The 25,561-nt window shown below is 38.3% G+C and overlaps 1 protein-coding gene, 1 long non-coding RNA gene and 1 pseudogene across 3 annotated transcripts; 1 reads left to right on the forward strand and 2 right to left on the reverse strand.

The window, feature by feature from the left end:
* The first annotated feature begins 208 nt into the window (after nt 1–208).
* On the forward strand, nt 209–2,887 carry LOC309698282. Its single transcript, XR_014274043.1, has 4 exons — nt 209–326; nt 459–498; nt 580–676; nt 772–2,887. It is a non-coding gene; the product is annotated as an uncharacterized lncRNA (long non-coding RNA).
* Nucleotides 2,888–3,027: 140 nt separating this feature from the next.
* On the reverse strand, nt 3,028–7,611 carry LOC309698281 (formyl peptide receptor 2-like). Its single transcript, XM_082520625.1, has 3 exons — nt 6,999–7,611; nt 6,217–6,367; nt 3,028–4,688 (listed from the first exon to the last, which is right to left on the reverse strand). Exons 2-3 carry the CDS (start codon nt 6,358–6,360, stop codon nt 3,873–3,875), a joined length of 960 nt encoding a protein of 319 aa, XP_082376751.1. The 5' UTR covers nt 6,361–6,367; nt 6,999–7,611; the 3' UTR covers nt 3,028–3,872.
* Nucleotides 7,612–20,499: 12,888 nt separating this feature from the next.
* LOC309699079 (formyl peptide receptor 2-like) lies at nt 20,500–24,319 on the reverse strand (annotated as a pseudogene). Its single transcript has 3 exons — nt 22,710–24,319; nt 20,669–21,492; nt 20,500–20,513 (listed from the first exon to the last, which is right to left on the reverse strand). The product of its transcript is annotated as a formyl peptide receptor 2-like (transcript).
* Nucleotides 24,320–25,561: the final 1,242 nt, after the last annotated feature.

Here is a 25,561-nt window from a genome sequence, read left to right on the forward strand (position 1 = left end):
GGTCTTATGTATAGTATGATATTTATGTGTTTGGGTAATAATTACTGTTCATTAACATGCAGAAATGCTTACTTTGCCCCACAAAAATGTCTTTAATTCGTGGCACTTTACAAGCTATAGATATGTTCCATTAATGAACATATTATTTTCCTCTAAAGCTTTTGTTGCTATTTATTTAGCTTTAAACACCTTAAAAATATTTCTAACTTTTCCAGGAGGAAAAGAAATTCTGGGAAGAACTTCAAAAGAAGTATCTTGAACCTCTGCCTGATGACAAAGAAAAACAGAAAAAGATGGCCAATGAGCTGCGAGAGCTGAGAAACAAAGTAAGTGTTGGAAGATGTGTTATCAAGAATGGGCACCATTTATGTCTTATGATTCCAGGTTGAAAGCGCTGTTACTTGGAGATGATATCCAAATTGATCCAATTGCCTTCATGTTTATTTTGGGATTTGCAGTTTCAGTTGTGATCCAGTTCCTTGCGATGCTATACCACAGGTGACCTCTTACATCAAATCGCAGTGTTTTGATACTCACCAAGAGAATCTAACATTCTTATTTTGTGTTCATTGTGTTTAGGATTCACACTCTCATACATTATGTAGCCATTGTGGACACAGAATCCAAAGCGATAAAGAAACTTGAAAAACAGAAGTCTTACCTGCAAGGCAAAAGGGTATTTGCAACTATATTACATAGACAGATTATTTGTATTCTTTTAACTGTACAGAAATAATTTTTTGTGCTAATGTTTGTTCAATTGCCTTCCAGCATAGCTCCAGCTCTAATGCAGACTCAAGCTACAGCTCCATGGAGGACTTTGAGATTGAGGACAGCGATGTTGAGTCAGAGGTCACCAGAAAGCAGATGTAGTATAAAAATCCGGTGTGCCTTATGGTTAGCATCTCACCCTGCCTTTCGGGTGCTACCGCAGGTGCCTTTGACGTTGCAAAACGTTTAGCTGACATTGTTGTGTTTGTTGGGGAGAAAATAAACATACAGTATAGCACTTCAGATTGACACTGCTAGCGATCAAAGATTTATGGAAGTTTGACATGCTGAATGCATTCTGTACTGTACATGAGATTGATTGACAGTGGTCTACAGACGATCAGGACGCAGAACACAATGCGCTGTAAAAAAAGAAAGAAAGAAAAATTGCACACAAAAAAATCCATGAAACAGCGAGGCCGTGAAAAGAGAACTGCGTTATAGCGAGGGACCACTGTATATCATGTTTAGGTGGATACTAGCGAGCTAACTCTTGACTACGACAGTGGTAATACTCCAACAATCCATCAAGCAGTGCGGCTTCGCAGTTTACCAGAGTCGTATTAAAACGTTTTTTGACAGAGTTTTGATTTTCGAGCACCGTGTACAACACAAAATCGGTTCGAGGTCAGTAAGCACAACCAGACTTCAGTCATAAGGCACACTGTCAATTTGAGAAAATTAAAGGATTTTAGGTGCGCCTTATAGTCCGAAAAATATGGTACCAACTTGGATCGACTGAACTCCGTTCGCCACAGTTTCCAGGGTTTTTCCAAGTTATTAAAATCACAATGGATTATTACAATCAGAACAGATTATTACATTTAGAAAGTCATTTCCTTTTTACTATAATGGCAAATATATGTTGCAGTGTTGATCAATGTTTAACAAAATATTTAAATATCTAGAATTTTCATAAATTGTCTTTATTTTGTGTGCATAAAAAATGTATGTATTGGGAACTATACAACAGTTGATGAAAAACTTAGAAAAAAAGATACATCATGTTAAATGTTAACATGTTATAAAACTTTACTTTGACCTTACTCGACAAAGTTTTGTGAAACCTGTGGAACACCTGGACAGAGATAGGAAGGGATGTACCTCCTTATATGTCCTCCACTGGAGATAAATCTCTGCAAAAAGATTAGCAGTATCATCTTGTCAGATGTATACATAGACTCCCTTTTGTAAGACAATGATAGTTGAGATATTTGTTTAAAAGTCCTGTGAGGTTAAATATAATACAATACATTACAATTTATATAGCACAAAAAAACCAAAGGTATGCCAAAGTGCTTCACAGAACCAATTAAGATCAATAACAGATACAAATATAAATACACTGACAGGTGGGAGACATAACTAACACCAGGCATTGTAGGCACAAGCCAAAAGGCTGAAGGTTAAATCAGACTTACAAAATGCGGGCTCTAGAAAGCCGGGAAGGCTACACTAAATAAGTTTTTAATTGAAATTTAAAAGATTGAATTGAAATAGACACGCGAATAGCTTCGGGGAGATTATTCCAGAGGGTAGGGTGCAACAGAGGCGAATGTGTGGTCACCTGTGGTCTTAAACCAAGGTCAGGAGCATTTGGCCTGCTGATGTAAGCGCTCTTCCAGTGGTATAAAAGCTGAGGAGATCAGTAAGATAGCTGGGTGCGGTATTATTTATACAGTATACACTCAGGCCAGGCATAAACATATGTAAATAAATGTGCTCTATATTTTTCAAAGCTTCCTGTAACGGTCTGAAAAGTCCATCTGGTATTTTGGTTGAAAAGTTGATTACATAATATGCCATTTTTAATTGAGTGTAACATGGGGTTCTAAAATAAAAAAGGCATTTAAGCTACAGGTAAACACTTTTTTTTTCTTGTTTCTTTTTTTCATTGTAGGTAAGTAGGAGCTTTTATCTTCATAGTAATTTTTTTTTACCACTATAAAATTTTATGAGTTTTATGAAGTTGGGGAAACCTGCTGTCAGCTGAGACTGAAGAAGTTGATGTTGCTAATGATGATGTCATCATTGTCCTTGGTGGACAGAGATGCATTGGAAGACATTACGTTGCTGGAAAAAAGAGAACTGAAAAGAAAATTCAAAATATTAATAACCACGTAACTCCTGATCTGACACTGAGCACAAAATCATAGGATTTCCTCATATGTCATTCTATAGTATCATACTTCCTGACTAACAAACAAACAAACAAACAGATAATTGACTGAAGCCTAACAGAAGAGGTAAATCTGGGAGTGCAAGTCATCTTAATAGATTATTATCTTAGAAATAATTTCAGGCAAGGCCAAATCAGTTTATATAAGCAAAAGTTTTCATGAACTTATTTTGCCAAAACCTATAAGCTAATGCTGGGGTTAGTTAAGTTTAAACAGTGGCAAAGGTCAATGTAATATAACTATGCAAAAAACAAACAAACAAACAAAAAAAAAACCCACACAATTCAGCAACATTAGGCAAATACCATGAGCAAAGTCTAAAACTCCAGAAATGGTACCAGGTGGTGTTTATGGTGAGATTTATTCCTCAGACCTAAACCTTTGAAGATATTTGACTTCTGCTTTGACAACAACTTACCAAGGGTTAACAACGTAATTATTCCAGTTTATCTATAATTAGGTAACTATAGATAAACAAAAGAAAAAAGCAAAAGCAAGAAACATAATATACAATATGTAAAATATGACATAGTGATTGAGGGTGAATTTTCTGGTGTCAATATGAATTTTCCAGGTATTATAAATAAATAAACAACAAACAAATTATCACTGTTCTTAAGACTTGACTTTAAATATAGTGATGGTGAAACAGATTTAGCGAAAGGTAGGAGTTCACACATCTGTTTTGTTGAGCCTTTGTTGATAAATCTTTTAATTTGACCGATTATCATTACTGTAGTCTTCCCACCTTTTATGTTTCACTCTGAAATACTGGTTTTGATCATATAATGGAAGCAAAAAATGATTTCGGCATTTCAATATTATATTAATGGTTATGTATAAGGACATGTATTTTTCTGGGGAAAGGTAAAATTTACTTACATCCACTCCTCTCCGCCTACTCTGTTTTAACCCAGAGCTTTAATCCAAAGAGTGATCAGTTGGCTGAGCCATCTGGCCATCCATATCATCTCTCAGAGCCCTTTTATAAACTCTCATGAGTTTCTGTCTAAACCCCTCCTTGACTTTTAGCCCCATACAGAAATATAACAATGGGTTCACACAGCTGTTAAAATAAGCAATGCTCTTTGTTATAGAGTACCACTTTTTCACCACTTTGTTTTCATTATACACAATGTCTACTAATAGAAGGCACTGGTAAGGTGCCCAGCACAGGAAGAAGGCAATGACCAAACATACTAATATACGAAGGGGCCGAGATTTCCCTGACAGACGAGTGCGTCGGAGGCCCAGGCCAACCAGGATGTAACAGATGAGAATGACCATAAAGGGAAATATGAAGCTGAATATGAATTGCATGGAGTAGAGAGCAACTTTGGTGTTTTTGTTTTCCTTTGGCTTCTCCACCCACACCATTTTACACTTAGTTTGGTTGTTGTTGTCCATGTAGATTTTGCGGAAGGTGAAGTAGGGAATGCTGAAGAGGAGCGCTATAATCCAGACACAGACTGCCACCACCCTCGCTGCGAAGAGGGTGCGTCGACGCTTCGTGAGGATGGGCTGACGGACACAAAGCACTCGATCCAGACTGATCACAGCCAGCAGGAAGACAGAGCAGAACATGTTGGTGTGTTTGAACAAACCATGAAACTGGCAGAGAAAGAGACCAAAAGGCCACCGTTCTAACTTCATCTGGATGAGGGAGAAGATTCGTGTGAAACAGAAAATCAGATCTGCTATCGCCAGATTCACCAGCCACACATTGTTGACTGCTGGCTGAAGAGAAAGAAGAGACAAAGTAAAATAATATATTATTTACATGACGCAAGTAACCAGACTTTGATATTATTATCCCCCCAGTCATTATCAATTTATCAATAAACAGAGCAGCATGCATTATGCACACATCTAGTGATCATGTGAATAAGTGGATGTAAAATCTGGTGTCAACTAATATTGTTAAATAGCAATTATGTCACTTTGTAAAACTGTGTGTTTTAGCCCAAACTCAGTTCCCAGAGCACATAAACTTAGGTTGCTCTTGCGGATATAAAAGGAACTTCATAGCACAATAAAAACGTACTCTAACTCATGTGTTAGTTTTAGACGTCCATGCAGGGTAATGACATGCAAAACATGTATAAAATCACTTAAATAGAATCTACCTGACAAAGTTAAGTAGCCTAGAAGATGTCAGACAGCATCACATGCCATTATCAAAAGCAGGGGTGTCCAACTCCAGGCCTCAGGGGCAGGTGTGCTGCAGGTTTTAGATGTGTCCTTGATCCAACACAGCTGATTTAATTGGCTAAATTACCTCCTCAACATGTCTTGAAGTTGTCCAGAGGCCTGGTAAGGAACTAATCATTTGATTCATGTGTGTGGACCCAGGATAATATCTAACAGATGCAGGACACTGGCACTTGAGGCCTGGAGTTGGACACCCCTGATCTAAAGGAACTCAAGAACAGATGGGAAGCAAAGTCACTGAATTCTATCAGCCTGGAATTTGCCTGCTAAGCCAAATAAATGCTTGTGCCAGGATCCTGGCAATTTCAAGCACACTTTTTGTCATTATGGGGTTTTTCGTTTAGAATTTTGACATGAAAAATTACTTTAATCTACTGTGTAATTAGGCTGAAACACGGGGAATTAGGGAACAAGTGAAGGGCTGTAAAAACTTTCCAGATGTATTGTATACTGTACATAAAGAAATGAAGTTTGACTCAAGACTTTTGCACAATACTATTCATAAGTCTTAGTTACTAGCAACCACTTATATTAATGATGTTATTTTTTCAAGAACATATGGCCTTATTCTGGGTTTTAACTTAGATGTACTGTACTGTACTTAGTCATGATATTCACAGTGAAGACTTACAGGATTCTTATTACTTGCTTTTTCTTTTTTTAACAGAGTTTTAAAACTTTTTGTACAGCATTTTTTAAGCATAAAAAAAGTTTTCAACTCTATTGAGTGTTTGATAAACTTGTCACTGAGTGTGTTTCCACGAGTATAGTGTTTGACATATTCTTGTTTCTGCATTTACATGTAAGTAGTGTTGTCAGCGTTAATCTCGTTAATACAACGTTAACATCATAACCGCTTTAACGCGGCAAATCCCCGTTAGCGAGTTAACGTGGATCGGCCGGGCGCCAACGCATTAGCGCGTTAATGCGTTAGCGCCCGGGCCGATCCACGTTAACTCGCTAACGGGGATTTGCCGCGTTTTGGCGTTTTCACTGAGACACAGAAGATATTACTGACAAACAAAATTAGATATTTAAAACACTCTATATTCACCTTAAGTTTGATTCCAGCCATCCAGATCACCACAGCGTTTCCTGTGATGCCGAGCACAACGGTCACTGTGTAGAGGACAAAGTTGATGTTTCTAATGATGATGTCATCATTGTCCTTAGTGGACAGAGATGCATTGGAAGACATTACGTTGCTGGAAAAAAGAGAATTGAAAAGAAAATTCAAAATATTAATAACCACGTAACTCCTGATCTGACACTGAGCACAAAATCATAGGATTTCCTCATATGTCATTCTATAGTATCATACTTCCTGACTAACAAACAAACAAACAGATAATTGACTGAAGCCTAACAGAAGAGGTAAATCTGAGAGTGCAAGTCATCTTAATAGATTATTATCTTAGAAATAATTTCAGGCAAGGCCAAATCAGTTTATATAAGCAAAAGTTTTCATGAACTTATTTTGCCAAAATCTGTAAGCTAATGCTCCTAATCTCAAGGGATACATTAGCCTGGTGATACTGTTATAATAAGATACTTTTTATTCCTGAACTCTGGAAGAGTAGCTGTGCATGATAACGCAGACCTGTATCTACAGGTCTGAGCCGTGTGGGATACCGGAGCACAACACAAAAAAGAAAAAGAAAAAAAGGAAAGTAAAAATGCCCACACTCCCTGCTGCCAAGGAAAAACGAACGCTGCCACAGGATTACGGTTTACAACAAGCAGGTTTTTATTAAACTCAAAAGGTAGCAAGTGTCAGGGTGGGCATAGCAAAAACAACAAACAAAACACTCTAGAAATGAAACAGAACTGCCTTACCTATAATGAGAATCCCCAAATGTACTAAAAGAAAACGACTTCCTACCCCTACAGCTACCAGATCAACAACAACAAAAAGGTCTATTTAAGCTATTTACAATATATACAACGCAGCCAAGCTCTTCTCAGCCTAGAAACACGTTCACACAGCGCACCGGAAGGCCCAGGGCTAAATGCACAGCTCATTGGAAGCAGGAACTAGGACCGGTCTGGACAGGTCCTCATTCATAGCCAGCCTGACTCAGTCTTCCACCAGCCTCCACCTGGAACTTACATGTTTATCTATTTTTATTTTTACATTTAACTACTGTTGTGCATGGTTGAATTATATTTTAAGGCATCTGAGGAATAGTTAAGTTTAAACAGTGGCAAAGGTCAATGCAATATAACTATGCAAAAAACAAAAAAACCCACACAATTCAACAACATTAGGCAAATACCATCAGCAAAGTCTAAAACTCCAGAAATGGTACCAGGTGGTGTTTATGGTGAGATTTATTCCTCAGACCTAAACCTTTGAAGATATTTGACTTCTGCTTTGACAACAACTTACCAAGGGTTAACAACGTAAGTATTCCAGTTTATATATCTATAATTAGGTAAACAGTAGTCTAGTCGCTGCTATGGAGATTATATTTGGTTAAAAAAGTGTTAAAAAGGTTACGTCATTGGCCTGATCCATTAAATCTAAAAATCAATTCAGAACTTTAGAAATCCACATGAAGATGCTCCTCCGATTGGTAGCACCGCCCATTATTGTTGTTATTGTTTAACATAAACTATAGGATGTAACCATTAAAACCCGTTACAAGAGATTAAAATTATACTTCTCATGTTAAGCAAATAATGTTCCAACCATGCCCTATCATTAGTCGTGCAAAAAGAATCTATAGTGCAAATGAAAAGAAGACAACAACAACTCCTCAAAGGAAAAAGCTGTTCTGCACAAAGGTGGTTTCTTCAGTTTAGAGAAGCAAAGCTGCTGCAGTGAAAGGGGAAATAAACATGGCATGACAGTGACCATAGAATGTTCTTCAACCACATATAGAAACAAAGGGAGAAAAAAAAGTTTGCATCCATGTCTGTCCACAGACAAAAACAAATATAATTTAAACTGAAGACTTTGAAGGAATTTAGTATCTGTGTCACAAAAGGTCACAACTGCTCTTTCTGTTCTTAAGAAATTTGGGTTTTTGCAGAACATTTTGACGTCACAGTAAAGTTGACATCTGTCTTGAAGTTTATAAAATGTTACCATTCCAATTTCATAAATTGGCTGTGTGCAGGTGGAACACTGGATTTCGACCTAAAATGCAGCTATATTCGCTGAATGGGAAAAAAGGTGGTACAAAACTAAACTGGAAAATTAATAACTAATAATGCGAAAAGACACATCAGGAAACACAGCCAAGAGGGAGGACGCGACACAGAACTGAGGGAGACCCGGACATAAATACACTCAAGGAAACGAGGGATGTGGGAGCACACGGGGAACCCAGCTGACACAGATAATGGTAACAAGACAGAGCAGGAGCAAACACAACGTGACGTACACTGACGGGAGACTATCAAAGTAAAACAGGAAGACAGAGACGCAGACACGAGGGGGAGAGAGAACACGGGGAGAGCACAGACCTGACGGGCTGGGGAAACACAAGGAGGGGAAACAAGGCATAAGAACTCACAATAAAATAAACAGACACACAGAGGGAGACAGAGGGCAAAGATGAAAGGGGGAATCTAATAAACTAAACTAAATAGAACAACCTAGGAACCATACAGAATAAAAAAAAAACTGAGAACGCTGGGTCAAGATGATCTAGGACCATAACGATTCCATCATTTTCTCATTTTAATTTCTGTGAAAGAGTATGATAATTCTCATTTCACCTTTGAGGTGACTTAGTTCACTTATTGCCTTCCTGACATCAAACCAATTTGAACCTAAATTGAAGGCACACTAACACAAAAGCACAATCCCTTTGGTGTATCAGTCATCAGTTGTTATTGAACATGACAAGTTAATAGAGGCAAAAATCTATAATTTATATATAGCACTACACTCAGGTACTCAGGGGTAAAATGCCTGAAAATCATCTGGTGAAGCATTTTGGGTGCAGTTCTAGCAACATCTAGCTGCACTACAGAAGAGAAGGGAGCCTAATAGGCAGACATTTTCTAATGCAACATTTCCATTAGCAAAACAAAAATCAACAAAGAGACAAAATGTGTCACAAAGCATGCAATTAAAACCTAATTACAGATACACAGGAGGCAGATGGAGAGAACAAAAGGTGAGCCATTTATTCACACTGATGTACAAAACGTCAAAATCAGGCAAAGGCACACAGACGTACACAACCTGAAACACATAAGGGAAGTTACTGCTTTCTTCAGCATTACATTTATTTGTACTAAATTGCATGCCACAAGTATTAGTAAATCACCCATGCATAATACATTCAGCTTTGATCCTTGTCAAAGGGAAACTCTTGCAAACACATATGCCATGATGCCAGAATTAAAGGTACTTCAGGTATCTGTATGCCATAAAAAGAAAAAAACCCCATCAAACTCTTTTCTTCCTGGGCACTAGGGGAACAATCAGGAAATTTCAGTATGTGTTCGAAAAAAGGAAAATGTTGCAGTGGTATAGTGATACAGCTTTTCAGGAGTGGAGATATGAATATTACTTTCATTTTTAATGCACTAAAGGATAAAAATGCAATGGTAAAGTGCAAACAGCATCCAGTACAGAAACAACCACATTATACTGCTAACACAACCTCAGCTCTTTGCAAGGATCTTTACATACAGCATACTAACGCAAAGCTAGCCAAGAACCAAGAGTGATGATAACACAGTGATGAGCAGTCAGGCTGCAGCCTCCGTGTAGGTTCTTGTTTTTAAAGTGTGAAAATTGTGAAAATCACTTTTAAGTGTCTTTAGGCCAGCTGTCATCTTTACTTTGTGTTGTCTGCTTTGTGCTCATATGTAAACACTAAAAGAAAGATCCTATTTGTGTCCTCATTAGTATAAGTATTTGTGTTGGTGTGCGTGACTGTAGCTTCATGTTCATATTGTTAACTTATGAGACACTGATTTTCATGTCATTTTATTGAGTAATGAGAACGTAATGTAATTAATTATTTTCTCTGGTGAGTAATTAAGTAACATACTGGAACATACAAAGTTACTTTTAAGAAGATTAATGCAGTACATTACATTACATTGCCATTTATTACTGAAAACATAATCAAGGTCATTAAAAAGGAGGTAGGAAAAGGAGATAGGAGGGACTTTAGGAAAGCACCCTTCATTGTGAAACTAGCTGGAGCTCATTTGCATTTAAAGGTGCAGACAATAAAAGAATGAATTTGAAACAGAGAAAAAACTATACAGACACGTTGGAATTAAACTGTGTGATCCTCTGAGAAAAGACACATTCTGAACCTCCATTAATATGGTAAAAGTAGTTTAAAATGGCCTTATTTAAGTTGGTGTTTAAGTGTTGGACACAGTCACCACAAAGAAATGACTCCGCATTAACTGCGCTCTTCTTTCATTATACAGTCAAATTATATAAAGAAAGAAATTGAACATTTTTGATACTTACTATTTGTATCTCTGCTTAATATTTTCTATACTGGGCATAGTTCACGTACATTAGACTGAAATACTGTTTTGTACCACAATTGTGCAAGTGATGCCACACAGTCATCCTCTTTCCCTCAAATACGTGCATGTTGTACAAGATAACGATAATATCCAAAAAGCAAATTTATAAAAACCATAGTAATACGCGTCTCTTGTTAAAGTCACAGTATTTACGATGAAATGTATTAATGAAATTTTCAAAAACATCAAAATTCTTTTGTAGCATCTAATGCATGATCAGATCTTTTTTTGTTAGGTTTTTTTTAGCCTAACTTAGTTGTGCATTTTATCAACACAATCTCTGTAATATGACTTCAGTGAACACTACCAAACTCTATAACCAGCTTATACACTTACATCAATAAGAAAAACTTATGAGGAAAAATCAGTGAGAATCATGCTACCAATATTACATTGAGTATTATGTAAAATTATTGTTAAACAGATCAGCAATCCTGAAAGACACAAACTGTGTAAAATGTACACAACTGTAACTCTTTTAGTCATAAGTGGGAGATATTAAGTAACAATCTTATTTGAGGAACCAAAACTACAAAAAAGTTCAGATTTCTTACTTGCAGAGTTTGAACGCAGCTGATGAGGACTGCTTTAGTCTTAGTAGTCAGAGGCAGAAGTGAAAATGTATCTACTGATGTTTATCTTCGTTACTGTTACATTTGATTATTTAGTTTGTGTCATGTCTGTCTATCTCTCAATCACACACACACACACACGCACACACACACACACACACGCACACACGCACACACACACTCACAGACTTCCTGTCTTTCTTCATGCCATGTGTCTGGCTTTGTCTTTTCTGCATATAGTTGTTGCTCTTTTTCTCACACAGTCACACTAATGTTGCCTCGCTGTTTGTCAAACACCCACATACAGATAAATATAGACAGAAGATGAAAATGTTAATCATACTTCAGACTGGTTGCTTTTCTCCTCAGGCTTGTCTGCCAATCAGATTCATCATGAAGGAGCATTATGTCCCAAGCAGAAGCCTCATGTGAAGTGGTACATGTTCGAGCAGTCTCACCACTTTTCGGCTTTTGCTGATTTCCACCAAAAAAAACTGAGTAGCTCAAATTTTGAGTAGAACTGATGTAGAGTGCACTGCAATGTCTTTTTCTGCCATAAACGGGTCATTTGTGGCTCATAATGGGCATCTACTGCCCTTGGGTTGTCCTCGGCTCAAAGATGGTCCCTATGTGAATGGCAAACAAGTATATGGGAATCCCGAGTATTCAACACAAATGTAACAATACTTCAGTGGTGGTTAAAAGTATGTTGCTGAGAAGAAGGGTTTTAGTAAATGACCACAAGAGGGCGAAAACAATCTCTAACTAAATGAAAACATTTAATAAAATCAGCAAGCTTTTCTCAGACCTTGATAGGCAACTGTTCAGCGTTACCCAGAGTAATGCTGGCATATTTTTAACCTGTTCCTTTAGCTCCCTCTACTGAACTACACATGAAACCCAGATTAGTTGTTTTATGCCCCTGATGCCTAGTGTTTCTGATTTGAAACGCATTTTTTTTGTGAGTTTTTGAGACTTTTTCATCATCAGTGTAACCCCCCCCAAGAGAAAAACAAAACAAAACAAAAGAACTAAATTAGTGCACATTACATTTGAAAGCAATTAAAAAAAAATGATGCAGCAAAAACAAAATTAACATGAAATATGGACATTAAAATTTAGTAAACTTTTCAAACACATGGTTCAATAAACGCTCTCTCTCTCTTTTTTTTAAAAAGAATTTTATGGCAATTATTTCATAGTTCAGACTTTAAGGGGCTAAATTTCTTCAGTTCAGTTTAATTCAATTTGAATCAAATCACCATCAATTCAATCACCACCAAATCACAACAACGGTTGCCTCAAGGGGCTGTATATTGTAAGGTAGACCCTACAATAGTACAACTGTGAAAACCCCCAACAATCAAGTGACCCCCTGATTTCTAGAATCGATTCGATTCCGATTCACAAGGTCCTGCTTGATTCGATTTGAATCGCAGAAATTTTGCCTCAGACAGTCAGAAATATTACAATTCTGATCATTTATCAGCATATATCCATATTTTTATATCTATAAAAAGAAAGCTGACACTTGTGAGACTTCATCAGAGGTGTAAGCATCACAGCAGATGCCTTTGTGTCAAAGTAACTGAGCATAAAACACAGAAAAACATGAAGGAGATTTTTCCTGGCCTGGATTTTTACAACATTTAAAAATTTAAAATATTCTGCAGTAGAACAAAACCTGAAGAAAACCATGAATCAACATATAAACATTACCTGATGCTGAAGCAGAGAAAAGTTACAGAGGTTTAATTAGAGTGACAACTAAGCATTTTGCAATTTGTCATGATTTAAAAAGTTTAAATTTCTTCAGTATTGAACAACAGAAATGAGAATTTGTTGTCGGAAGTCAGTTAAATTTAAAAAGTCACTTAATAAAGAAAAAAAAAAACAGCGGCAGACAGCGCTGTACATAATGGTAGACTGGTGGGGAAGTGTTGAGTGCTTGACTTCTTCCTTCCAGTGGCGCTGTCACTTGAACTGTGTCCCAAAACATAGGCTGCATCCTTCGGAGGACCCGGCCTTCGCGGTCTATGTGGACCGGGTCCTCCAAAGACCGAAAAGGCCGGAGATTCGAGGCTGTGAAATGGGACGGTCTAGCCTTCAGATTTGCGTCACCGCTGTGTTGGTGGAGTTTAATAAACTCAGCCATCTGCTCCTCGCTATCTAAAATATAACAGGACACTGCCGTAAATGTTTGGTATCATTCTTTTCAGCACAACCTCACATCTGAATTTACAGTTATGTTGTCATATTGAGATACTGTCTTAACACAACTGATCTAAAATCAGACAAAAAACATAAAATCCAAGTAGTTATATTTTTTACTGTAACAACCACAAACATATTTATTGAATCATATTTCATAACTTTAAATGCAAATATAAATTGTCAATTTTAAAATCATATGCACAAGTTTTAAGATAAGATAAGATAAGATAAGATAAGATAAGATAAGATAAGATAACCTTTATTAGTCCCACACGTGGGAAATTTGTTTTGTCACAGCAGGAAGTGGACAGTGCAAACAACAAAGTTATTTTACCCATTTTTTAATAACCATTTCAAACTATTAACATGGCAATCAGGTGTTCTGCATTCAATACGATGCCACACAAATTATTTGTGCCACTCCAAAAATAATTTCTGTCCACTATAAAGGAGAACATCACAGCCTGATACCTGCACGTCTGACAGCAGCAGGTGTGTCACTCCTGTTTTCTTCAAGCACCTTAAAGAAGTCCAGATGCTTTTGCTTTTCAACCTCCTTTGACTACGATGACCTAGATGACTGAGAACCTTCACAGACATACTCCTCCTGTTTTCATTCAGCAGTCACCTCATTGTTCTGGCACACAACACAAAACTATCCACAACACTACACACTAACTACACAAAATAACACATTAACTACACACCCCAAACACGCTAAACGTCACAAATCTCTCACATCTCAAAACTCTCTCTCTTTTTCTGCTCTCTCTCTCTCTCTCTCTCTCTCTCTCTCTCTCTCTCCATCACTCCTAAAACGTCCACCTCTTCCTAAACAACCAAATGTCATGTTGCCATATAATTTTTTGATTGGTTGACATGGTGCATTCCTCCACCAACACAAACGGGCTGTTTTTTGTTTGGTCATAAGCAGAGAGTCTTTGCTAGCGTTGTCCTTAGACGGTAAACGTGACGAAACTATTCAGAAAAAAACACAGGAATATATTGTTTATCATGACTCTGGTTTCACGTGGCCTATCAACACAATTTAAAAACTGGTATATATCACCTTGTTGCTTTGTCATCTTAAAGTAGTCATGTGATTGGATTACCACTTTATTCTTCCTCAGTGAAACAACAGCACTCATGTGATTGTTTTGCCACCTAGCTCCAGGTGTTGTGCCAAAAAGTGATGTCTACCAGAGGGTAATTGCCGCCCACGGGAGCATGCACAGCTGCTTAAAGCTGTAGCGCCCAGATTACTTACAGCTACTTCTGTGCAACTGATATAAGATGCGGCAAGCTGAAGACAGCTTCAACCGTCTGTTTGTTGAAAAATAGTAATGCCACCGCACTGCGTTTTCTTGTTAGTAACGGTAACGGCGTTGTAACGATAGGAATTGTAATTAGTTAGATTACTCGTTACTGAAAAAAGTAACGCTGTTATTCTCATCACTGCTGGCTACTGGCTGTAGCTCAGGCGGTAGAGCAGGTCATCTACTGATCGGAAGGTTGGTGGTTCGATTCCTAGCTTCCCCCAGTCTGCATGCCAAATATCCTTGGGCAAGATATTAACCCCAAATTGCTCTCCGATGCATCCATCGGAGTATGAATGTGTGTGAATGTTACTTAGAAAGCACCTAGAACAATGTGCTTGTGCGAATGGGTGTGAATGGGTGAATGCACAAGTTGTGTAAAGCGCTTTGAGTGCTCAGAAGAGTAGAAAAGCGCTATATAAGAACCAGTCCATTTACCATTTACCATTTCTAGGAATATGGACAAATTTATTAAACCCCCCAAAATATGACTATCCAGAGTTGGGACCAGGAAGCACAGTTGCAGTCTTACACACCTCTCTGCAGCTTCTCTCCTACTGGAAGCAGATCAAGGATTATTGGTTAATGATTAACCAATAATCCTTGATCTGCTTTCTCTATTAGTTTTTTTTTTTTTTTTTTTTTTTGTGCCTGTCGCGTTTGGATCTTTAGCCGTCAGAATTGTTGTCTGAAGGCCAAGAAAGATGCCAAGCGGATTTACTTTACCAAGTGGATCATCATGGCCTTGCCATATTGGTCCATTTGATTGACCTTTATTATAATTATGTATTTATTTTATTTTATTTTCGGTTGTTACAGATGGGACAGATATGACTGGGGGATAGGACAGGGAGAAAGAATGAAAGAAAGAGAGGGAGAGAAAGAAAAATAGAGGGGAGATGAGAAAAAAAAGAAAACACACAAAACACCTGGATCAACTGTATGGAGATAAAAAAAAACAGAAGAGAAAACAAACAGGAAAGAGCAACATAACAAATACAACACCATCACAATAAACTAGCTAACAGTAGATGCTAAATATTACATGTTATTGTGCAGCACACAAGATCGGCAGCGCCCAATGTGCTTTGAGATAGCAGCCAAGAAATGTGTAGTTTGTGTCTGTGAACACCGGTGTGTACACCTGTGTGCACACCTGTGTGGATCAGCATGCTTGTATTCAAAAGGTTTCTCCATGTAACAATCTGCTAGGGAGTGTGGGGAGCCATAGCCCCGTCCCCCAGGGCATAAAGCAGGTATGGAGGAGATCCAGGCCCCAGACATTCAGAGGCCCCAGAGTACGAGGAGCCAAGGAGGACCACCACAGGGGCAACCATGCCACCCTCCTGGGAAGAGCTGAGGAAAGCCCCAAACGAGAGGTCACCCAGCAGCCACGGAGCAGAGGCCAGAGGGGGTTGCAGTGACGTGCCCTCGGGCTCTGCCGGCCTGAGGCCTGAGGGCACCCCACCCCCCAGAAGGGGCCCGGTCGGGCCACAGGTGCCAGGCCCTGCTAATCGGCCACCAGGAGTGAGCTGGTGAGCGCCCAGCCCCAGACACCAAGAACCACCAACATACCAACGTCTGAGGGCATCAGCCACCGGCAGGGAGTGTGGTGAGGGGAGATAGGCCTCCATACCTCGGAGAGCCTGAAATGTTCCCAGAGAACTATTAGGTTTAAACCATGAATAATTCTTAACTCTAGGATTCATACTTCTCCAAATGTCTGTAAAATTATTATCACTAGCAAAGTTCTCAATAATATTATTTTGGTTGCCTCCTTCCTAAGCGAGGAGGCCATCTGTCCATCCATTCATCTGCTGTCATGTTCCAACCTCCCCCTATGTAATCTATGGGGTACATAACTTTAAACTCTAAAATAACATTTGTTAAATTTTCCAATAGACTTTTATTTTGAAGCTCATTATTATGTCTATAAAGATTTGTGACAATTAGAAATATACCTTCACTCTTCAAAACTACAGTTTACCAATGGGCCCCTCTGTCAGCTTTGTAAGTTATAATCTCCCCTGGGAATTTATTAAAACAAATCACCACACCTCCAGATCTGTTAGAACCATGGCTGAATCTGGTCTCCCCACTGATTAGCCCAAAAGGTCAGCATCCACCGTGTGAGTTTCTTGTAGAAACAGACAGTGACATTTTTTCCCCTTGCAAAATAAAAAAAAAGTGCCTTTCTCTTAACAATTTCCTTCAAACCCCAAACGTTTAATGAACCAAATTAAATTTTTGAGTGAACCATAACAAGTAAGAGAGCATACTATAAGAATAAATAAATAAATAATAATAAAAAGTATGAGTTTAAATCATAACACTTGTCACCCACTCAATGAGTAATAACCTGTAACTTTCAGTAGAGCTCTGTTGCCCCATTAATAATATTACACTGTATATAGTCTTACATGAAGTCTTTCATTCCATCCTTCGTCTATCCATGAGGACCCCGGAAAAAGGCCCGTTTTCCAGCCCATCTTGCTTGTTCAATTTGGGGCCACAGCCGCCTCCTCTTCTCACTGCTCCCGTGGCAGTACCTCAGCGAAGTGGAAACCGCCGTCCTTACAGACCGCCAAACCTTTGCTTTGACGCTCTTCCTTTACGTCTCAGAGCAAGCAATGATGACATTTCTGACCTTGTTCTCAATCTTCTTCTCAACTCTATGCACCATATCTACAGATTCCTCAACCTTTGATATCATATCAGGTGCGATCTTGCCAAGGATTCCAATAACCAATAATAATAATAATAATAATGTGACATCTTCATCTTTTAACTTTCTTTTTTGCAGGCTTCTTTTAGGTGTAGGAACCAAGTCGTTGCCATGTTCCCTTTTGCTCACCACTGCTACGTCCATTGCTGCGTAGTCATGTTCCATTCCCTGTTTGCCATCTTTCTTTTCACCACATGGCGATGTTGGTTTCTTGTTTTTTGAGGTCGACTTTGAGTTTAGCAGGTTTAACTATACTTGGGGCATTCTTTTCACTATTCTCGAGTGGAAACAATTAAGAACACAATCTAAATTCTGGGATAAATTTATCAAGCTCCTAATTCGTGCGACTGCTCAACTTGCCATCGTGCACCACCCCCAAAAGTCTCAATAAATGCACACGTTTTGGTGGGTATAGCGGCTTCCACGAGTGTGATGCTTATTTTGAGCAACAAAAGATAATAAAATATAATTTTATTTCTATATTTCAAGATCACAATAATCTTCCAATTTAGAACTACAAGTTAAAGAAAAAAAAACTAACACAAATAAAAATAAACTTCAGTTAAATACTTATAATTTTTCCCAAGCCACGCGGAGCTGTTATGAATTGTGTGTTAAAATTGAAATGGTTAAGATCCTTAAGAACAAACATTCCTTTTGATATGTTAATCTCAATGTGATGATTGATAAAATGGGTGGAAGAGAATTTTAAGTTGTGACTTTGATTGCAGTTCATTACCTGTTAAAAATCAGTGTACATGGATGACTGAAGATCCAGAGGGATTTGGGCTGTAGCTGATTTTATGGATGAGAAAGGGGTCTTATTAAAACAGACGTTCTGTGAGAAGTTTGACGTAAGATGCACTGCTAAGAGTTATAAAACACTAACAAAAGCCATCCCAGTCCCTTTGAGATCAATGATTAAATTTCTCCTAGATTGGGACAGCTCTGCATAGCTGGAGACCTTGACTTGTGACAGCAGGTTTACAAACAAAGCGATCAGAAATATTTTGATAAACGAAATCTGTCCCAACCCAGTTAAAAGAAATTATACTCTAAAAGAATTTGAGGCCATCGAGGTTAAGATTTAGCCAACTAATGAATTCCTAAGACTTGTTTTTTCTTTCATTCTTTTGTTATTCCTCTTGCTTTTTTAAATCTCTCTTTTTCTGTTGTTGTAATGCTCAGCCGTATACATTTATATGCATGGATAACTAATATGGTCTCATATTTTTATATTATTGTTGACAAATAAAGTTAATTTAAAAAGAAAAAATGTGCTAACAAGGAGGAGGCAGAGTTTATGACCTATACTGCAGCCAGACACCAGGGGGCGTCAGAGACGTTTTGGCTTCATTTTTGGGGAGCTGTCAGGTCGTCCATGTTTTCTGCAGTCGTTGGTTGTAACAGGACGTGATACTATACTGCAGAGAGAGCCAACACCAAGTGAGAGCACCCAAGAGCACCTGGCTGCAGCCACCCAAAGGAGGAACTGATGCAAATATCCACAAAGTATATACAAACTCACCATCTTTGTTTGTTTATTCATTCAGTACATATTTGATATCCAGTAATTAAGTTGTAGGCAAAGACATTTTCATAATTATTTGATGCAAACAACTACAGCAGTTTCCTGATGAAAATTATTATAAAGGGTTCATTTCTATATGAAAATTGTCTCTAGATGACACCATGGAAAATAATGTATCTATGTTCACAGTATGTTGTTATTTATTGGATCGTCGTCAACCACATCTAGTGGTTGGCAGAATTAGATCTCAGATCTTATCGTCCTACTGATATAAATATAATGCTATAGAAAGAAAAAAAAAACCCTCCTCAACAGAGTAAAACCTGCTATTTCCTGTCAGGCTGCTGATCATTAGCTTGTTTGCTTTTAATAAAACATATTTACAGCCTCGTATTTAAAAAAACGTTGTGTTTACTTAAGCCATTTTTAATGATCATAATAACTGCAAAAAAAGTGGATTTGTTTCCCCTGTAACTCACTCATCTAAACTACACTGACACTTACATTTAGGGGCGTGCCAAATGACAGGCAGATGCTGACATGTTGTGACCACTGAGTCATTTTTCTCAGTTATCTGGATTTCTAAACCATGTTTATGATTTTGTTACTTTTTGACATTAACCTGTCCAGTTAGATTTGATATGTCAGTCCATGGGTAGTTTGGCCAAGAGTATCATGACATACGCTTTTCAAAACATTTAAAGGAACACTTTCAAAACATCTCAACGGTATCAACTCTTATATTCTTCGGGAACTCCCTGCATACTCTCGCACGATGAGGGGCCTTGTTCACTGGGAGGAATCCAGGACCTACTGCATCTGTGTAGGGTCTGCCAGGGTCCATGGATTTCAGCCCGATACCTAATGACAGTCAGGGTGTTGCTGCCTACCCTGTGGAGTGCTGTGCATTCCTCTATGGATATGCCTCCCCAAACCATCATTGACCCACCACCAAACCAATCATACTGAATGTTCTCCATAGCTTCTCCAACCCTTTCATGTCTGTTGTATCTGCTCAGGGTAAACCTGCTTTCATCCATGAAAAGGACAGGGAGCCAGTTGGTGAACCCATCAATTCTGGTATCAACCCCAGGTCTACCATTAGTGACACAGACACTAGCTAAGTGAAAACTAGTAAAAAACTGTCAGAAAAAGATTAAGAAGTGAAAAGTGTCAGTGGCCCCCACCTGCAAAATCATTCCAGTTTTGGAAGTTGTCTAATTGATGCCACTGTAGTGCACCTGCTGTTAATTTTATTATCACTAAAGCAGCTGGAACTGATTAACAATCACTTCTGCTACTTAACTGAACAGATCAATATCCCTAAACTGACCCGATGCTAGCTATGATTAAAGTTTTCCTTTAATTTTTGAGTAGTGAAGACTGCATATACTATGTACTATATATAATATATCATGATGAAATACATCTTGATTTACTGTAGGGATGTCAGAATTTATTAATGTCACCCTTGGCTAACTAAAAGCACAGATGAGGAAGGTTAGGTGGAACCTCACATGCCTGTTTTGTTGAGCTTGAATAAATACTATCAAATACTAGCGTCACGATCACTGGCAGAAACCACACCCACTCTCTCTTTTTTGCCCCCACAACATTAATGTGTTCCAACTTACAACTTAAATCCTAAGAGTGATCAGTGGACTGAGTAGTCTGGCCTTCCATTTCATCTGCCAAAGCTCTTCTATAAACTCTTGTCACACTCTGTTTAAATCCCTCATTCATTTTTAGACCCATGCAAAAATACAACAGTGGGTTCATACAGCTGTTAAAGTAGGCAACACCCTTTGCTACAGGGTACCAGATTTTCACCACTGCTTTTTCATTGTCCACCATCTTCACCAGTAAGAGGCAGTGGTATGGCGCCCAGCACAGGAAAAAGGCAATGACCAAACATGCTATGATACGCAAGGGGCGGGACTTCCCTGACAGGCGGGTGCGTCGGATGCCTACTCCAGCCAGGATGTAACAGACGAGAATCACTATGAAGGGTAATATGAAGCCGCACAGGAAGTGGATGGAGTAGAGAGCTACTTTGGTGCTATTGTACCCCTCTGGATTCTCTATTGGGTCCACAGAACACCAACTCAAGTTTTTTTTTGTCCATGTACATTTGACAATTAATGACATAGGGAATGCTGAAAAGAATCGCCACGATCCAGACGCAGACTGCCACCACCCTCGCTGCCCACATGGTGCGTCGCCGCTTTGTGAAGACGGGCTGCCAGATGCAGAGCACTCGATCCAGACTGATCACAGCCAGCAGGAAGACAGAGCAGAACTTGTTGGTGTATTTGAAGAAGCCATAGAACTTGCAGACGAAGAGGCCAAAAGGCCAGTGGTCAAAGAAGAGCATCTGAGCGAGGGAGAAAACCCATGTGCAGCAGAAGATCAGGTCTGCTATCGCCAGGTTCACCAGCCACACGTTGGTGACTGTCAGCTAAGCAGGACGAAAATAAAACAAGATGGATAAAAAAGAGGAAGAAAGTGAAAGACATTAATTAGGTGGTAAATTTCATTGTAAGCAAACCTGTTATATTGTCAAATATATACAAAATACGAATTGTGATTGAGCGTTATTGAAATGCTACTCTAAAGAGAAAATTAAGTTCAGTTATGGCCGTTGAATAAAAAAAATAAAAAAATAATAAGGATTTGAAGGTCTTTAAAGTCCTATAATGACTTCCAGGTGACGATACAGAGAACAGATGATGAATGTGATGGGTAATCTTGCTGCAGGCCCTGCTGTTAAGTAATCCAATGATTTCTTTTTTTTTTTTTTGCAGCTTTTTTGTTTTTCTCTTTGAAGGCTGTTTTGTCTGCTGTTGTATAGTTTCCATATCAAGATCTTATCCAGTATAATCGAATGTTTGCTACTGAGGAGTGCTTAAAAGTCTTAGTTTTGGAAAAGGGCAGACTTTTCTTAGTGATCTGAGAAAGTAAAGTCTCAGTTGAATCTTTTTTTACTAGTGCCACTCAGTTAACAGTCTATTTAAGATCATCACTGACACATTTCGGAACCTAAAGCTATAAACTCCCATCACTTCCTCTCCTGCTACTTTTAGTGTCTGGGGCTTCCTCTGATGATGTCTGAAATCTATGATAAGCTTTTTGTCTTCTTGATATTTAGTGTTAGATGAAGTCAGTTGTGCACTTTATCCCTATAGGCAGTCTTGTTATCTGCTGATTTAACTATACTTGTGAGGTAATCAGAAGTACATGAATAAGTCTGGAGGTAGTATAATATTGTATATTTAACACAGACTTTAAGCAATCATGGCCATTCAATTGGCTGATAACATTCTATCAGTTTCCATTCATCAATCTTGTAACTAATTAATTTACTTTCCCAAAGCTATTATCAAATCTATCTATACCATCCAAGAAGTCTGTCAAGAGTTGGATTTCCTTGTCTGCTGAAAAGTTTAGAATTTTTTTTTTTTATTTTAAGCTCAGTGACATTTGATAAACATTCAAGCCTTACAAGTTATGTACCCATTGATTTTAGATTTTTTAACCGATTGTGGCTTTCCTGGGTAGATGTTGTGAAAGTATATTTCCTGTTCAAAGAAGCTGCCTTTTAGGGTGTTATAAAATATTGTACAGAAACATTTCAAACTCAGAAGGTATTTGAAACTGATTATGCAATATATCTACCTTAAGTTTGAATCCAGCCACCCAGATCACCACAGAGTTCCCCGTGATGCCGAGTACAACGGTCAGTGTGTACAGGATGCTGCTGAATTTTTTCATCATGGCATCAATATCCACCACAGTTGCCTGGGCCTCCTCAGAAGGCTTGAGTCCCAGGGTGAGCAGAGAGGCATTGGGAAACATTTTTTGTCTGGGAAAGAGAGAACAGAAGAATTTTACGCTATCATGTAACTCCTAACCTAACAGACGGTGATTAAGAAAATGTAAGATTATATCACATGTTGCTCTACGTTATCATACTCCCTAACACTATTTTAAAATGAAATTGTCTAAAACCTAAAAGAAGGGGAAAACTGCAGGTAAACAAAGCAGAAGATTCTTTTTACAGAGATCATTTTAGGGAATCCCAAATACAATTTGTGCAATCAGAAGTTGTTATGAATTTATGTTGTTAAAGTCAGAATAGGATTTTTGCCTCACATCAGCTGCCTTCATGTTGTGCATTTGGGTCCTCCTCACAAAGTTCAGCATAAAACATGGATAAGTGTGAAATGTTTCTTCTTCACCCATTTTTTGTTCAGTCAGTGTGTTTATGCACCACTTTGCATTTAATTATTTATTATTTTTCATCTCTGTCTCTCTCATAGTGTTTTTTTTGTCCTACAATCCTTCCCTCAATCCCAGTTTGTCAGAACTGACTCCCGTCCATGAGCTTGGTGGTGCTGAGGTTTCTCCCTGTTAAAAGGGAGTTTTTTTCTTTCCATTTTTTTTTCTCTGTATTATTGTAGGTTCATCACCTTACATATTAGGTCCCTTGTTGACAGTTGTTGTCATTTGGCAGTAATCAACTTAGGACTTAGCAGCTCACTGTGCACCTGGATATTGGACTTCCCGAGCAACAGACCCAGAACGTCAGGATGGGAGAGCACACTTCTTCCACCTTCTTTCTGAACATCCCACAGGGGTGTGTCCTCAGCCCTTTTTCATGCTCACTTTTCACCCATGACTGTTGTGTAATCCGCACTAGTAACACTATTATAATGTTTGCTGACAACACCACCATCATAGGGCTGATCGACAACATGAATGATTCAGCCTACAGAGAGGAGATTCAGCATCTGAAGCAATGGTGTGAAGACAACAACCTGCAACTGAACACAGCCAAGATCAAGGAGATGGTAAATGACATCAGGAGAACAAAGCAATGGGAGCACTCCACTCTCTACATCGATGGAGAGGAAGTAGAAAGCGTAGAAAGCTTTAGTTCCTTGGCCTTCACATCTCGACCAGCCTTACCTGGTCCACAAACATTTCTCACAAGGTAGGAAAAGCACAATAAAGGATGTACTCCCTCAGGAAGCTGCATCAAGCCCAATTACCCCAGAAACTGCTAATTAACTTCTACAGCTCCATCATTGAGAGCCTTCTAGCCTACTGGTGCAATTGGCATTTCACCAACACCCCTCAGAGACATCTTTACTGGCAGACTTCAGCAGGAAGCCAGTATTATCATCAAAGACCCCTCAATTAGCTTTTTTACAACTATTTTTTCAAGAATTCTTTTAGATAAAAGGAAGGTTGGAGATTGGTTTATAAAGACAGATGGGCCAACTAATGGCTTTTTACATATCGGTTTAATTACTGATACATTGAATGCCTTTGGTGCATAGCTCATTAATAGAGATAGATTTCTCATATCTATGATCAAAACATTAATGGTAGGACCTTCTTGAACAGTCTTTTAGAAATGGGGTCTTATAGACACATTGATGGCTTGGAGGAAATAAATATTGAACTTAACTAAACTCTGATTTTTCAGAGTGAGCATGTAAATAGTATTGAAAATAGCTGTACAAAATGATATGTCTGTGAGATGGTTAAACTATATATAATTTTTTCTCCAGTGAGTGTTTTGTGATGGGAATCATGAAGTTATTAATAGTTACAGTTGAGCTCTGATGGCTCAGCAGAGCTTTGACTCTGTGTCAGCCTGGCTAGAGTGTTGAAAAGAAACCTAAGGTTGTTCTTATTTCCTTTAATTGATGATGAGTAATACAGTATATCCTGTTAGAGAGGGCTTTTTAAATAGTCTTTTTCCAGGTTAAATTACATTCTTCTAAATTAGTGACACATCATTTCCTTTCCAGCTTATCTGTTTATCTGAGACTGTCCTTTTTTAGAGGAGACACACTATCCAGGATAGTGATGACACGAGTCAACATTATTAATAAGATAATAGACCTTTGTGGGTAAGCTTAGGTACCTGTGCTATATTATAGGGGAATATGTCATTGAAGAGTTTTTATTTTATTGTTAAATGTTCAGTTTCTATGCCATACATTAGAACAAGATCCCAAGTGTGATTATAGGGGTGCGGACTTATTTATATTTACATATTTATTTTCTTGTCTGGAAATGTCAAACAAATCATATAAATATGCACTTATATGCTAATAACCCATTGCATTTGCTCATTATCAATGTGGGTGTAAGTTCTTTCAAAGAAGGCTCGTTGAAATTCTCCCTTCTTTCCTTCTAGCACAGAAAGCTACAACTAAGAAATCCCTTCTAATAATCTTTTAGATACTGACCTCTCTCTGCACCAGTGCAGTGTGGATTCAAATGACTACGCTGCTAAGCATTAGTAGTGTGCGGACTGATAGTAAAATATCGACTTCTCCAATGCCAGATGTTTTATGAATCAATTCACATTTCAAATATATCTATATTTTAGTAATTTGGGTCCAAAAAGGTTGATTCTGTTCATCTGGACGCAGAGTTTTCAGTGGGAGAAACGTTTCGTCACTCATCGAAGTGACTTCTTCAGTCTCAGATGACTGCAGGTTTCCTCAACC

This window comes from Aulonocara stuartgranti, assembly GCF_965226115.1.
Source record: "Aulonocara stuartgranti genome assembly, chromosome: 22".
NCBI lineage: Eukaryota > Metazoa > Chordata > Actinopteri > Cichliformes > Cichlidae > Aulonocara > Aulonocara stuartgranti.